General features: G+C 37.2%; 1 protein-coding gene across 1 annotated transcript in view; it reads left to right on the top strand.

The window, feature by feature from the left end:
* The window catches only part of AK9 (adenylate kinase 9), a 72,636-nt gene that overhangs the window by 13,953 nt on the left and 44,361 nt on the right, over nt 1-14,322 (top strand). Inside the window, exons 7-14 of the mRNA XM_057413164.1 lie at nt 3,970-4,146; nt 5,022-5,147; nt 7,280-7,354; nt 9,337-9,435; nt 11,324-11,463; nt 11,542-11,722; nt 12,175-12,313; nt 13,791-13,921. Coding sequence (XP_057269147.1) covers nt 3,970-4,146; nt 5,022-5,147; nt 7,280-7,354; nt 9,337-9,435; nt 11,324-11,463; nt 11,542-11,722; nt 12,175-12,313; nt 13,791-13,921 — 1,068 coding nt within the window. The remainder of the gene's footprint in view (nt 1-3,969; nt 4,147-5,021; nt 5,148-7,279; nt 7,355-9,336; nt 9,436-11,323; nt 11,464-11,541; nt 11,723-12,174; nt 12,314-13,790; nt 13,922-14,322) is intronic.

Here is a 14,322-nt window from a genome sequence, read left to right as displayed (position 1 = left end):
GAGTGCCTATTTTAAACCTTTCTTTCTGTGCTCATAGAAAGACCTTAAAACATCAGAGAAACATATCAGTGTACTGCTTTTCTGGCAGTTTTGATTTTTTCAGCTACAGAAAGTCCATCTTTGTTTCAATACCAGATACCGAGAAATCCTAGTTCTTGAGAAGATATGTTGTATAGTTTCATGTGCAGCAGTACAAATAGAAGAGTGATACTAATTACACTAGAAAGAACACAGAATTCTTGACTTCTTGTAGTTACATCATCTTCTCCCCTGGGAAGATGACTGAGACTGAATGCTCATTCAAAATCCTTGTCCCAAAATCAAATGTATAATATTGCTTTTGATTTCAGTGGGTTCAAGCTGTTTTCACAGGTATGTTAGAATTGTAACCATTTTCATTATACCAAAAAGAAAGTGAGAAGGGAGATTCTAGATAACTCTGGAAATGATGAAATACTGTTATTAGCAGACCAATTTAGAGAAATATTTTCTCTCCAAGAAAAAGGACAGAAAATGCACTTTTGAAAGGAGAAAACAGATTGAATTTCTCCTTCCCTGTTTCAAAATTTGCTGGGTCCTATAGCAGTCATGTCAGCTACATGACTGTAGAAATATAGAAATACCCTAAATTATTGGAATACTTCAAGAGATACCTCAGGAAATGAGTGCAGTGGGCCTATTGCCAGCAATGCAATCTCAAAAGCTTTGTATTTTCTGTAGAAATCAATTTGCTGTTTCTGTAACAATTTGATCTTAACGCCTGATCAAGAGGACTCTGTGGATGAAGCACTCTATAGACAGATAGGAGCAGCCTCATGCTCGCAGGCCGTTCTCATGGGGGACTTCAACCACCCTGATATCTGTTGGAGGGATGGTACGGCCTGGCAGAAGCAATCCAGGAGGTTCCTCAATTGTGTGGAAGACAATTTCCTTCTGCAAGTAATATAGGAGCTGACAAGGAGAGGTGCCATGCTTGACCTCGTGCTCACCAACAGGGAAGGGCTCATTGCAAATGTGACGCTCCAGGGCAGCCTTGGATGCAGCGATCACGAGATGGTCAAATTTGAGATCCTCAGGACAGTGAGGAGAGTGTGCAGCATGCTCACTGCCCTGGACTTCAAGAGAGCAGACTTTGGCCTCTTCAGGAACCTGCTTAGTAAGGTTCCATGGGATATAGCCCTAGAGGGCAGGGGGGCCCAAGGCTGTTGGCTGATATTCAAGGATCACCTACTACAAGCTCAGGAGTGTTGCATCCCAGCTAGAAGGAAGTGTAGCAGGAGGGCCGGGAGACCTCCTTGAATGGATAAGGAGCTGCAGAAGAAACTTTGAGGGGAAAACAGAAGCTTATAAAACGTGGAAGCAAGGACAGGTGGCCTGGGAAGGATACAGAGATGTAGTCCGGGAAGTGAGGGACCAGGTTAGGAAAGCTAAGGCCCAGTTAGAATTACACTTGGCTAGGGACGTTAAGGATAACAGGAAGGGATTCTATAGGTACATTGCAAATAAAAGACAGACTAGCGACAACATGGGCCCCCTCAGGAAGCTCTGGGGAGAACTGGCTACCCTGTATTTGGAGAAGGCTGAGGTTCTGAATGATTTCTTTGCCTCAGCTTTCACTGGCAAAGGCTCTGACCACATCGCCCGAGTCTTGGAAGGCAGACGCAGGGTCTGTGAGAACGAAGACCTTGGGCCCACTGTAGGAGAGGATCTGGTTCGAGACCATCTTAAGAACCTGAACGTGCACAAGTCCATGGGACCTGATGAAATCCATCCGTGGGTCCTGAAGGTGCTAGGGAATGAAGCTGCTAAGCCACTGTCCATCATATTTGAGAAATCATGGCAGTCAGATGAAGTTCCCGACAATGGAAAAAGGCAAATATAATCCCCATTTTCAAGAAAGGGAAAATGGATGATCCAGGAAACTCCAGACCAGTTAGTCTCACCTCTGTGCCTGGCAAAATCTTGGAGCAGATTCTCCTGGAAGGCATGCTGAGGCACATGAAAAACAACAAGGTGCTTGGTGACAGCCAGCATGTCTTCACTAAGGAGAAATGCTGCCTGACCAATTTGGTGGCCTTCTATGATGAGGCTACAGAACTGATGGACAGGGATAGAGCAGTTGATGTCATCTACCTGGACTTGTGCAAAGCGTTCGACACTGTCCCACAAGACATCCTTGTCTCTAAATTGGAGAGACATCAATTTGATGGATGGACCACTCGGTCGATAAAGAACTGGCTGGATGGCCACACGCAAAGAGTTGTAGTCAATGGCTCAATGTCTGGCTGGAGACCAGTAACGAGTGGTGTCCTTCAGGGATCGATGTTGGGACCGGTCTTGTTCAACATCTTTGTCGCTGACATGGACAGTGGGATTGAGTGCACCCTCAGCAAGTTTGCTGATGACACCAAGCTGTATGGTTCGGTTGATACATGAGCCAGCTTCATTGTGCGCTTGCAGCCCAGAAAGCCAACTGTATCCTGGGCTGCATCAAAAGGAGCGTGACCAGCAGGTCGAAGGAGGTGATCCTGCCCCTCTACTCTGCTCTCGTGAGACCTCACTTGGAATAATGTGTTCAAGGTGTTCAAGGCCAGGTTGGACAAAGCCTTGGGTGACCTGGTTTAGTGTGAGGTGTCCCTGCCCATGGCAGGGGGGTTGGAACTAGATGATCTTCATGTCCTTTCCAACCCTAGCTATTTTATGATTCTGTGATTCTAAGTACAGTATTTTTGTGTTATCTCAGGTTTTTCATATATGTCTGAAGGGTAGGTGTCAGTGATTAGAAAGGAAGAAAGATTATTTTTTATTGCGGCCCACCTCAAATTCCATGGTAGAATTTTATGGTATCTATCTTAAGACCTTCTGGAGATCTGGGGACTTTAAGTGTGTATTAATGCATGTATAGTTCAGGACAGCTGAGATGATAGAAGCTTTATTAACTATGATCACAGTGAACATTCAGGTATCTCCTCTTCTGATCCCTTGTCCTTTGCTGAGTGATTGGAAAGACCGAACCGGCTTTTTGTTGCAGGGGGAAAAAGAAAAGAGAGAAATGAAAGAGTTAAAGAAAAACAATCCTTTCAGTGTTGCAAAGTCAGGTATCTGAAGTCCAGGTATCTTGCTAACAGCTACAATTCTAAGAGGAATCAAATAGTACGTAATGTGACAATGTAGTAAGAAGACTCTCGTGGAGCATATATTAGTGGCACAGCCAGTGTTAACTTAGCTCAGAAGCAGGGAAGTGGAAACAGTCAGAGATTGTTAGCTTTTAGTTGAAAGGAATGTTTTAGTTAGGGTAAATGTTTTAGTTAGGGTGTTTAGTTAGGAATGTTCTAGTTAGGACAGACTTTTTAGTCAAACCTCTCAAATCTTAATAATTCAACCACCACATACCACATGCAGATTTATCGGTGTTTAATGTTAAACTAAATTTGTGTCTGCAGGGCTTTTCTAGAAAGACCATATCTTTCTCTTCCAGAGCTCCAAATTGCTGAACTCCTTTAGCTTCTGACACAATAGCATTATGCTTTTGGGTAATAGTAGAGCTTTGAGAGGTCAGAGGCACCTTGTAAAATTAACTTAATCTTGCTCAAGTCCAAACCACTTTGGCATAAATTGAAAGAGCAAGCATGAGCCTGTCTGCAAAGTACTTTTATCTATAAACTGCACCTACACTTGTTATACTGCAAAGTATAACTTGCATAGTACAATGTGCTCAAGTAGTGATTACGCTCCTGATACAGAATGTAAAATGCTGATGTGCTGATGGGGAAAAACTATGCAAGTGTTTAAGTCTTTGTTTAATATTTGCTGCTTTAGAAAATTTCATGTTTACTCAATGTCATTGGAGAAGTTTATGAATCCAAATATTTGTCAGACTCTTACCCCCCATTATGCAGTTTCAGAAAAAATAGTAGTATTATGGCAGTACAATAAACACATGATTTCTTTTTAATTATTCCTTGCTAGTGTTCAGATTATGATTTATGCCAAAGAATATCAGGACAAAGACAACACCCTGATTCAGGGCAGATGTATCAGAGAAACCAGTGGGATCCTGACATTATAGAAAAGCATAAGAAAAAGAAAGGTCAGCAGGAAGAAGATAATGAAGCAGAAGAAGAAGACAAAGAGCTGGAAGAACAGGTAAATATTGCTAACATCTAAAGAGTGCAAAGTATTATAATGTACTCTTCACAAAGCAGAACAATTTTCATAGAATCATAGGATGGTTAGGGTTAGAAGGGACCATAAAGGTCATCTAGTTCCAACCCACCTGCCATGGGCAGGGACATCTGCCACTAGACCAGGTTTCTCAAAGTCCCATCAACCTGGCCTTGAACACTGCCAGGCATGGGGCAGCCACAACTTCTCTGGGCAGCCCGTTCCAGTGCCTCAGCACCCTCATAGTGAAGAAACTTCTGCTCAACTTTAACCTTAAGTCAGTTTCTGTTCTGCTTTAAGAGATGTGGCATAGTGCTTAAGTGGTAGATTTAAATGAGAGAAAATGGTGGTTATTGTACAGCTTAACCTGGATTCAATCTCTGACTCAGAAGGCACTGAACTTTTTCTTTCCATAAGTTAAAAGGGTGTATAAGGAGATGTATGACTCCATATTGCCTGTTTCTTGGTCTAAGCAAAAAGAAAAAAGAGTTTTAAAATTTTGTTTATTGTAGCAAGTTTTACTAGTATTTGCAGGATAGTAGCTTGTTTTCTGATTTAGGTGTTAGACTACTACCCGTGGATTTTCTTTTCTCTTTTTTTTTTCTTTTCATTAAGGTATTAATATTGAATTCAGGTTGAATTGTTCTGACTTATAATACTGGCCAGAGACTTACCACTGCAAGTTCTAGTCACATTCCTCTGAATTTGCAGGATCTACACTTCATCAGTACAGGATCACAGTCAGCAATCACTGGACTAATTGCAATACACTGGAAATCTATTTTATTTACCTTTGAATAAAGACAAAAATTAGTTATTATTTCTGTATCTTTAAATATTTAACTTTCATTCTGCAGACTGAAGAAGATCCATTTAAGAAGTCAGAGTTTTTGCATCAGTTAGTGCAGAGGCCTGAAGATTTTCTTGAAAATGCAGAGAAAAGAGTTGGAAAGTATAAGGATATCATGCTTCATCATTTAGAAGTAAGAAAAAGCAAAATAATGTGATTATATATAACAAAATATTTTTTTAAATATCTTGCATGGTTTTCATTGTTGGGTTGTTTTTTTTTAGTTTGAGATTTCTGGTATGGATATGGGCACAAGGCATGTTAGAACATACCTCCAAGTTCTGAATTTCATACTGAAATCAATGATACAAAGTTGTCATCTGTTGGTGTTGTTTCCACTCTAGAGTCAAGACAAATTAATCCACTTTGAGTTCTAAAAGTGAAATCGTATCTGCCACCAAAGATGCTTCCTAAATCAAGGAAGTGAAGTATTTGAAGAGCTCAATGTATCACCATTACTGAAGTCCATCCTAGAATGCAGTCCTATAACAAATCTGCTCTTTCATCCATTGACTTCCACTCCAATAGGTTCCCTTCCTCACCTGCTCCATTGCCTGCAGATCTATATACACATTGATTAGCCCATCAGTTTGCTTTATCACCTATTTTATTTCTGCAGCTTTTTAATTTCCTTGGGTTCATGAAAATTGGATTTACTATGTATCTTTCCTCTCCCCCTGCAAAACACAAACCCCAGACCAGGTCCAAAGCAATAATTTGTTTTCTTCCCCCCCCTTTTTGTTTTTTTTTTCCTTCTGATACAAACAAATGCAAAAGCCTCATGTTTGCTGCACACATGACAATTTTTGTTTATTTCACCCCATCAATTTCCCTATGGATTAGATAACTCTGTAGATAAAATCATATAAAACTGGTTCAGTGTTCTTTGCTCGCACAACAAACTTGTTACTGCTGCAAAGGGAAAAGCAAAGAGTTGTTATCATTAATCATTACACAATCTCCCATGGATTTCTCATAAGTGAACTAATGGAAAGTTGTTTAAATTAACTGACTTTACATTGTACACCAAACTTCAGCACTTTCAACATGTTCCACTAGTTGGTAGGTCTTACTTAGACTTATTAATGAGAAATGTATCAGTGAATATATACTTAGTTGTCCACTAGTACATTTGAAGAACATAGGAGTCTATCATTGGCTCAGGTGGAGATTGAGATGATGAAATTGGAAAAAAAAAAAAAAGGTAAGATGTGCAGTTTGCCCTGAACTGGGATAGGTACTTTGATTTCTTGATAAATTGTTAGGATGAAATTGAGGAGAATAAGTGTGAAATACTACAGTTAGGGGAAAACCTAATGAACAACTGCAACACGTGAAATAACTAGTTGAAAACTGAGTCAATAAATACGATCCTATTGTACAAAAGCAAGTATTATGGATGTACCAATAAGACCATTGTATATAAAGTAAACACTATTATCTTCTCTGTAGAAGAGTGATAGAAAGAAGTAATTAGTGATCTATTTCTACCAAATATATGGCAAACAGTTTAATTTATAGTATAAAAGACTTAGACTAGATGCAGGGAAATAAACTCCAGCTGTAAGTGTAGTACAGAACCAGAACAGATTGCCTGTAAGTTAAGTTGTAAAGTTGTAAAGTCGTAAAGTCACCTTTATTAGGCATTTTCACGGCTGGGGTCAGGCCAACATCTGACAGGAATGGAGTAAATGTTCTCAATCCTCAGTCAGAGACATTGACAACTGACATGGGATGTCTATTTTAGTCTAATATCTTATTTACTAATGGGAAAATTGAAAATAAGAAAAATCAAAGGTATTGCTCAAATTTGATAGAAATTGTGCTTTGCGACCAAAATGAAAATGTTGGTCTCGTTGCTGGTTATTTCCAAGAGATCTGTTAATTGACACTGCCACCATTTTCCAAAAGAGAATTGGAGTAGTTAGACAATTAGAAGTTGAATTCATATGCAAAATGTTACTGTGTCTTGATTCTTTGTAGCTCTCTTGCATTTGAGCTAGGATATTTGTTTTCTGAACTCATTGTTACTCCAATTTTTAATTCTCTCTGTATTTAAACATCACCAAATAAAAGTTTCTCTTTAGAAGGTTTGATAAGTCATCAGTATGACTTATCAAATGACTTATGACTTGTACCAAAAATCTTGGTTTTGCTGAGTCCACAGGAGTCCAGCCTTTGATATGTGTAGGAACAGAATGAGCTTCAATGTCGTTATCTTGTTAACTATACTGATTTGATGAGTATGTCTTTGTTCTTAAACAGGACTTGATGGCTGAACAGGATTGTGAGCATCTTATTGAAGTGGATGGAAATCAGCAACCAGATGATCTTTTAGTAGTAAGTTTTAATATTCTTTATTAAGGTGTTGTGTAACCTGTATTAAGGTTACACAAAATCTTAAATTGTGTATAAAACTCATTTAATTGCTATTGGAAAGCATGACCTCTGAAACGCTTGCTTTTGTTGCTTTATTAAAGCAATAATAAGATTCACTGCATTGCCCCAGGCTTACGTATATGTTACATGAGAATATTTTCAGGCAGGCTACAAACTTTTACATTGTACCCATTTGTTTTTTGCACTTTACTTTGTGTATTAGTGTAACATATTATTAATGACGAATCAAGATATTTTCAGTATTTACAGAATTGGCTTATTTTGTGCTCGTGTCTAAAATAATTACAGGATTTTTATTAGATTTGATATTGGTTTACAATGTAACAGAAAACACTTCATTCTTTTAGTAATTTGGGGTGTTTGTGTCTAGCTTTTGAGGTCATAACATAGCAACTCATTCTCCCTATTAAAAAAATACAATGCTAAAATTTGAATGTAAATAATCTTCTCCTCTGCTTCAGAAATAAGAATTGCTTCAAATCAGAGCCTGAAGTATGGGGTTGGAAATGAAGTGAGAGATTATCTTTGACAATGTAGGAAGTGAGCTGCTTCTGCAGTTTCCCCACTGTTGTTTGAAGCAAATTGAACAAAATTGTTAGAACAATTATAATTCTGTATGTATTATTTAAATTTGTGCTAAACTTTACCACCAAGGGTGGTCCTATGGGGAGAAAAAAAACAACCACCACCAAAACAAACAAGCAAACAAACACCCCCCAAAAAGCAACAACATAAAAAAAACCACCCCACACTAATTTTGTAGAGTTGGAACAGAAAATGTCCTCATTTATGTGACTCATGTCTTTTTGTGAACATGACAACAGAAAATCTATACTGAAGGCTATCAGATTGTGTAATGATTCCAAACATTTTACCTATAAGGCAAAGACCTGTTATGAGACTAGTCCAAACATGGCAAAATTTGCTTTTTATTTTAAGAATACTTGCATTCAATCAAGATTACATTCAGGAAATACTTCAATTAAATTTAATATCATCTGATTCTCATTGTCAGACATCTGGTTTAAGTATCTTTTTAAATCATAGAATCATAGAATAGTTAGGGTTTGAAAGGACCTGAAGATCATCTAATTCCAACCTCCCTGCCATGGGCAGGGACACCTCCCAGTAAACCATGTCACCCAAGGCTCTGTCCAACCTGGCCTTGAACACCGCCAGGGATGGAACATTCACAACTTCCCTGGCCAACACATTCCAGTGCCTCACCACCCTAACAGGAAAGAATTTCCTCCTTATATCCAATCTAAACTTTCCCTGTTTAAGTTTTAACCCATCACCCCTTGTCCTGTCACTACAGTCCCTAATGAAGAGTCCCTCTCCAGCATCCCTATAGCCCCCCTTCAGATACTGGAAGGCTGCTATGAGGTCTCCCCACAGCCTTCTCTTCTCCAGGCTGAACAGCCCCAACTTTCTCAGCCTGTCTTCATACATGAGGTGCTCCAGTCCCCTGATCATCCTTGTGACCCTCCTCTGGACTTGTTCCAACAGTCCATGTCCTTTTTATGTTGAGGGAATTACCCGAAGTTGTATTACTTCCAATTGTGCATAATCTGATGTCCTAAAGAGACTTTCCTCCTTTTCTGATTGAAGCTCATCTGAATACTTCCAGTGCTGTTTGGGAAAGAACCCTTCACAGCCTATTCCTTTAGATGGCTTGGTATTCACAGCATAATTAGGAGACATAAAGGCCATGTGTGATGCAGCATTTTGCACAGCCTGTATCTACCAAATAAAATTCAGCTCAATAACTAGCATGACTCCAAACTAGAAACTGGGCCTTAGTGTATAGGTAGCCATTATATAGATGATAAGCTGCAATTTTAAAAATACTTTGGTGGTCCTTTTGGATAACACAAAAGCAGTTTTGCCTGGGACTAAGTCAAGAGTTATTTTCTTTTCAGTCAGTGGCAGTTCAACTTCAATCTCTGGGTGTTCGAACTGGAGCACCTATAACCAGACTTCAAAGTGATCAAGAAGAAATGCTGGAGGGACTGGAAAATGTAAGTGTGCTTTTCTAAAATGTGATTGGCTGTAATAACCACAAAAATATTTTTTTCTTTACTGCTGTAAGCTTATACTACAAAATCTCTGTTTCATAGCAACCAGTTTGTTTTTCTATGCAATAAGGGTATTTTTTGAGCCTTGATTTTCCAGAAATGTGAATTTAAGCTAATTCTGGTACTGAAATCCACTTAAAGAGTATGAAAAGAAAATACTCTGGCATTTAAAAAAAAAAAAAGTTAGATTATTGTAATAAGATTTTGAGCAAAATGTTTGTTTAGCAATAGAGGAAGAATTATTTCCTTCCAAGAAAATAAAGAAACTTTAGCCAAAAGATTACAATCTCAGCAGCTGACTCCTGCCTGCTCTTTTCCTGATGAGAAACAGCATGCTAATACAAATTTAGCAACATGTAAATAATTAGAAACATGACTAGTTAGTGCTGAATTTTTCTGAATCATGACAATTATAATTTGTCCTTCCAAATAAAAATAAAAAACTTGATCTTTGCATAATGTTTTCACCTATATTCACTTGCAGTCATCTTTCCTATTTCTTAATCAAAACTCTGAATGCATAAATGGTACCGTAACGGGGAGACCCTACTATACATTTTCAGAGAAACAGCCCTCCTTTTGCTTTTCTGTTTTCTCAGTACCTGACAAAATTCACAAGTGAAAGACTTTATGTGTGAGAGGTCATCTGTATTTATTAGTTAGTCTGTGTGTTTGTGTTAATCTGTGTGTAAATTTTAGCATCCACAGTATTTAGGGCAAGGAGTTCTGCAGCTTAATTGGACATTCTATACAGAATTGCTTCCCTTTGTGTTGACCCTGCCACCTTTTAGCTCAGTGTCCTCTAGTTGTTGATACACAAAAGCCAGTAAGTAGTTTTGTTCTCTGTATCTGCCCTGTAATAACTCATAATTTCAGATTTTTGTCTGTTCTTACATAGCTGTTTTGTTCCTGGACCAAAGAGTTCCAGTCTACTTAATCTTATTTATTCTTACATGAAAATATTTTTGTGTGATTGATCAGTCGTATTATCTTTTTTTTAAACTTGTCCTATTCTACTGTATACTTTTTGAGATGAGGGTAGCCAATGCACATAGCAGTAAAAATGAAAGCAGGATTTATACAATTCAAAAGTTAAACCATTATCTTCTCTCTTTGCTAATCATTTCTAACATTCAGGTTGGTTTTCTGACTGCTTGGGCATTGACCAAATGCTTTCATGGAAGTGTGTATTACAATTCCAAGATCTGTTCCTGAGTAGTGGCTGTAAATGACAGCCCATCATTTTCTGTGTAAACCTGCTATTTTCATGCCCAGCTTCCTAGATTCTGGAGGCCTGTTTACAGTTTTTCACAGCCAGCATCTGTCTGTACTATTCTGTATAATTTAGAGTCAGCATAAATTTTAGGATTAACTCACTATTCATATTCTGTAAAGGTCTATTAAATTTACTCCTATCACATGACATTTTTGTGTGCCTAAAAGAGATACTTCGACCTTGCTATTCCCCTCACAGACCGTAGTTCTTTCTTTATCCCATTTAAAAGAAATCTTGGCCATTTTCTATCATCTTCAGTAAGTGGCTGATTTGTACCTCTTTATCAGTTTAAAATTCTGAAAATAGTAAATGAAGGCTAGAGGAACTATTTTAGGTACTATTTTTATTAAATAAACTCGAAAAAACAAATTGTTTCTCCTTAAAATTGTCCTGTAATTCTTATCCATGTGATTTTTAAAAAGTATACTAAGAAGGGTGGTTTTCTAGTCAGGTTTGCTTGTTTTCCAACAAAATATTTCAAAAAAGGCGAAGAACATGGCATATGTAGCTTCAGTCAAAAATTACATATGCTGTTCTTGCTGTTTTAATAAACAGGGTGAACTTTTCCGGGTTCTGTCGTCTTACCAACTAATAGCACACAGATATCGATGGCGTAGAAGCAGATGGGGGAAAGCATGTCCTGTGGCTCTAAAGAAAGGTGACATTGTAATGGGAAATCCAGACTTAGCTGTCAGGTTAGTGGAATTTGTCACTATTTATTTCTGTTTTATAACATAATTGTCTATGTCTGTTAGCTTCTCTTCTGTTTTAAGTTTTCTAGGTAAAATGTACATACTGTCATCCCTAGCGGCATTGAGAGCATTTATGTCGAATCCACGGCCTTACCTGTTACCACCAATGCCACTTCCTCCTTGTAAAGTACTAGTATTTGGTCCTCCATTCTCTGGAAGAACAACTCTTTGTAACCTAATTGCACACAAATACAAAGGAAAGGTAGGTTTGTAAATGCCTTGTGTAACAAGGCTATCAGCTGAGGCTTGGAAAACAGTTAAGCCCATTCTTATTCTTGTTGTGTTATTTACACATTGCAGACATGGATTATAGAGGAAATACAATATTTTAGTGAAACTCATTTGTATAAAAGTAGCTACATTTCAAAAATATTTACTCTCTTTGTAAGACAAGTATTTGTGTCAGTTGTTTATATAACAAATACTATATTTTAGCATAATAATACCATGAATAACTTTTGTATATAAGATACTGAAATGTAAATGCAAATTAGAAAATATTTTTTCTGAAAAAAAAAAACCTGCACTTGAATTATATGTATTTTTTCCTGAAATTAGCACAGCTTTTCCAAACTCATTTCATTCTGTAGAAGTTGTATCTGATGCTACATTTCTCTTCTGTGATATTTTTTCTTTTTCAAATAATTTCACTAGGTTCTTGATATGGTCAAACTCATTCAACCTCATCTAGAAAAAGCAAAAGAAGAAAACTTGGAGCAAATGCGGAGGGACATAATAGAAAAAGCTGTAACAGCAGTAAAAAACAGGATGGAAGAACAGTCAACAGAATCAGGTGAATAAGGTGTTCCATGGTCTTCGAAGCTATCTTATTTGCTTTAGGTAATTTAACTGAAGCAATTGCTGTCACTTTGACTTAGAAATTATTACGGAAGTTGTTACGGTTGCTGTGCATTAAGTATGAACTAAATGTACATGCAGTGAAGGGGACAGCTAAGTAAAATTCAGTATTTTTGATATTACGTGTAAATCTTCAGAAGCTGAAAACCACAAGAATGTAAGAAAGAGTTTTCTGAGCTCTTTTTCAAAGAAGAAATTAGTTCTGATTGATACTGGTTTAAAACTTTACATTTGAATGACTTTCTAACAAGTTAAATCTCTGCAAAATTTAAATTTTCTTCAAGAAAACACCTCATCAGCTAGCCTGATGTGAACCCACAGTGTACGTATTTTCCACTTTGGAGCAGCCTGCCAAGTATGCTGCCTCAGATGGCACATTCACAAGACTCTCCAGCTCTGGTCATATTTAGACTTCGTAAGCTGCCCAGGTGTTTGCAGCTTGATAAATTCAGAAAATATTTTCAAAAGGTGAAAATAACATATTATTTTTACGTATTTTGAACAAAAATTAGATGTTCCTTTTTCAGAAAAGTGAATGGTTTTGGTTGGGTTTTTTCAAAATTATTTATTTTGAAATTAAATTTTTCCACTGAATTGGAATTGCATTTCCAGTTAGCTCTAGCTATGGTTCCAATGGACAGTCAAGCCATTTTGTCTTATTCAGCTAGCAAGGAATCACCATGTTTGACTTACTCATGTATAGATACATATCTAACAAGAAATCAGTATATTCCTTTGGTGCTGCAAAACATAGAAGTTGACAGTGATACAAAAAATGTCATTGCAGTAAGAATAGTGGTGAACTATCACACCAAAATAAAAATCATTAAACAGTTTCATGTTCCAGATGTATGTAAATACTTTTCAGGATAGTATGTGAAATCAAATTAGGATTAATAAGAATTTAATCCTAATTAATAACCTTGGCGAGCTCAAGTGATTTTATTGCAAAACAGAAATACAAACAGATGAAGAATGTAAATTGTCACACAAAGGAGGAAAGCTTCAGAAGGAGAAATTAAATATTTTTGGATGTTTGAATCTAGATCTAGAGATAATTATCCCAGAAAGTATTTCCTATTCCTAATGAAATTATTTAGTTAATTACCTACTAAATTCTACCACTTGAGAGAATCACTAAAAATTATGCAAAGGACGATATATCATTATAATTAGTTAAATGGCTTCCTGGCTGCACTGAGGGCTCCCAAGTCCAGTTGGGCCCTAAATAGCGAGGCTATGAAACTCCACTGAAGTCTGCAGTTTGTGTCTATTGTCAGAGTAGGTCGTGAGGTTGAAGGAGTTGGTGCTTAAGACTCAATATCCATGTGATGCAGTTATTCCTGACCAGAGGAAATAAGTATTTCAGAATTTTGTGACTTTTTAACTTTAAAAAAAATCTGCATTGTTAGGAATGGCAGAGATAACTGCTGACCACCCAGAAGTTCAAGCAATGGTAGAAGCCACAACAAGTGCATCAGTCTCTGAAGTTACACTGCCACCTGAAATATATGCTGAAGTATTGGAGAGTGCTATTGCAGAGGTAAAGCTACAAATACTACATGGCAAAGCACTTGTTTTCTAAGAGCAACCTATAACAGCTTATACATTATTGATATATGTTCTTCATTTTTCCATGTGAAAGATCAGTTTTGTTTATATCACATAGTCTGAAAGCTTACACATGATTAAGGAGAGACTGAGCAAGATCATGAAAGACAAATCTATGAGGACTTATATCTCTCTATATATACATAAATCTCTTTATATTTAAAATGTTTTTATTTCATTCAGACATACAAAGTTATAAATGTCTTACTTTTTATTGACCTGAAATGACAGTAGGGAAAAATCATAATGTTTAGAAAATCATTTTGTATTGTGCAATCTTTTTGAACAGCTCACAGACTATCTTAGTCTTTTTATGTTACTGACCTGACATTT

The sequence above is a fragment of the Pezoporus wallicus genome, unplaced genomic scaffold (genome assembly GCF_028554395.1).
Source record: "Pezoporus wallicus isolate ANWC-B61680 ecotype Strahan unplaced genomic scaffold, APGP_CSIRO_Pwel_v1 contig_7505, whole genome shotgun sequence".
In the NCBI taxonomy this organism is placed as follows: Eukaryota; Metazoa; Chordata; class Aves; order Psittaciformes; family Psittacidae; genus Pezoporus; species Pezoporus wallicus.
The sequence above is the reverse complement of the archived record's forward strand: the minus strand, read 5'-3'. Positions and strand labels throughout refer to the sequence as shown.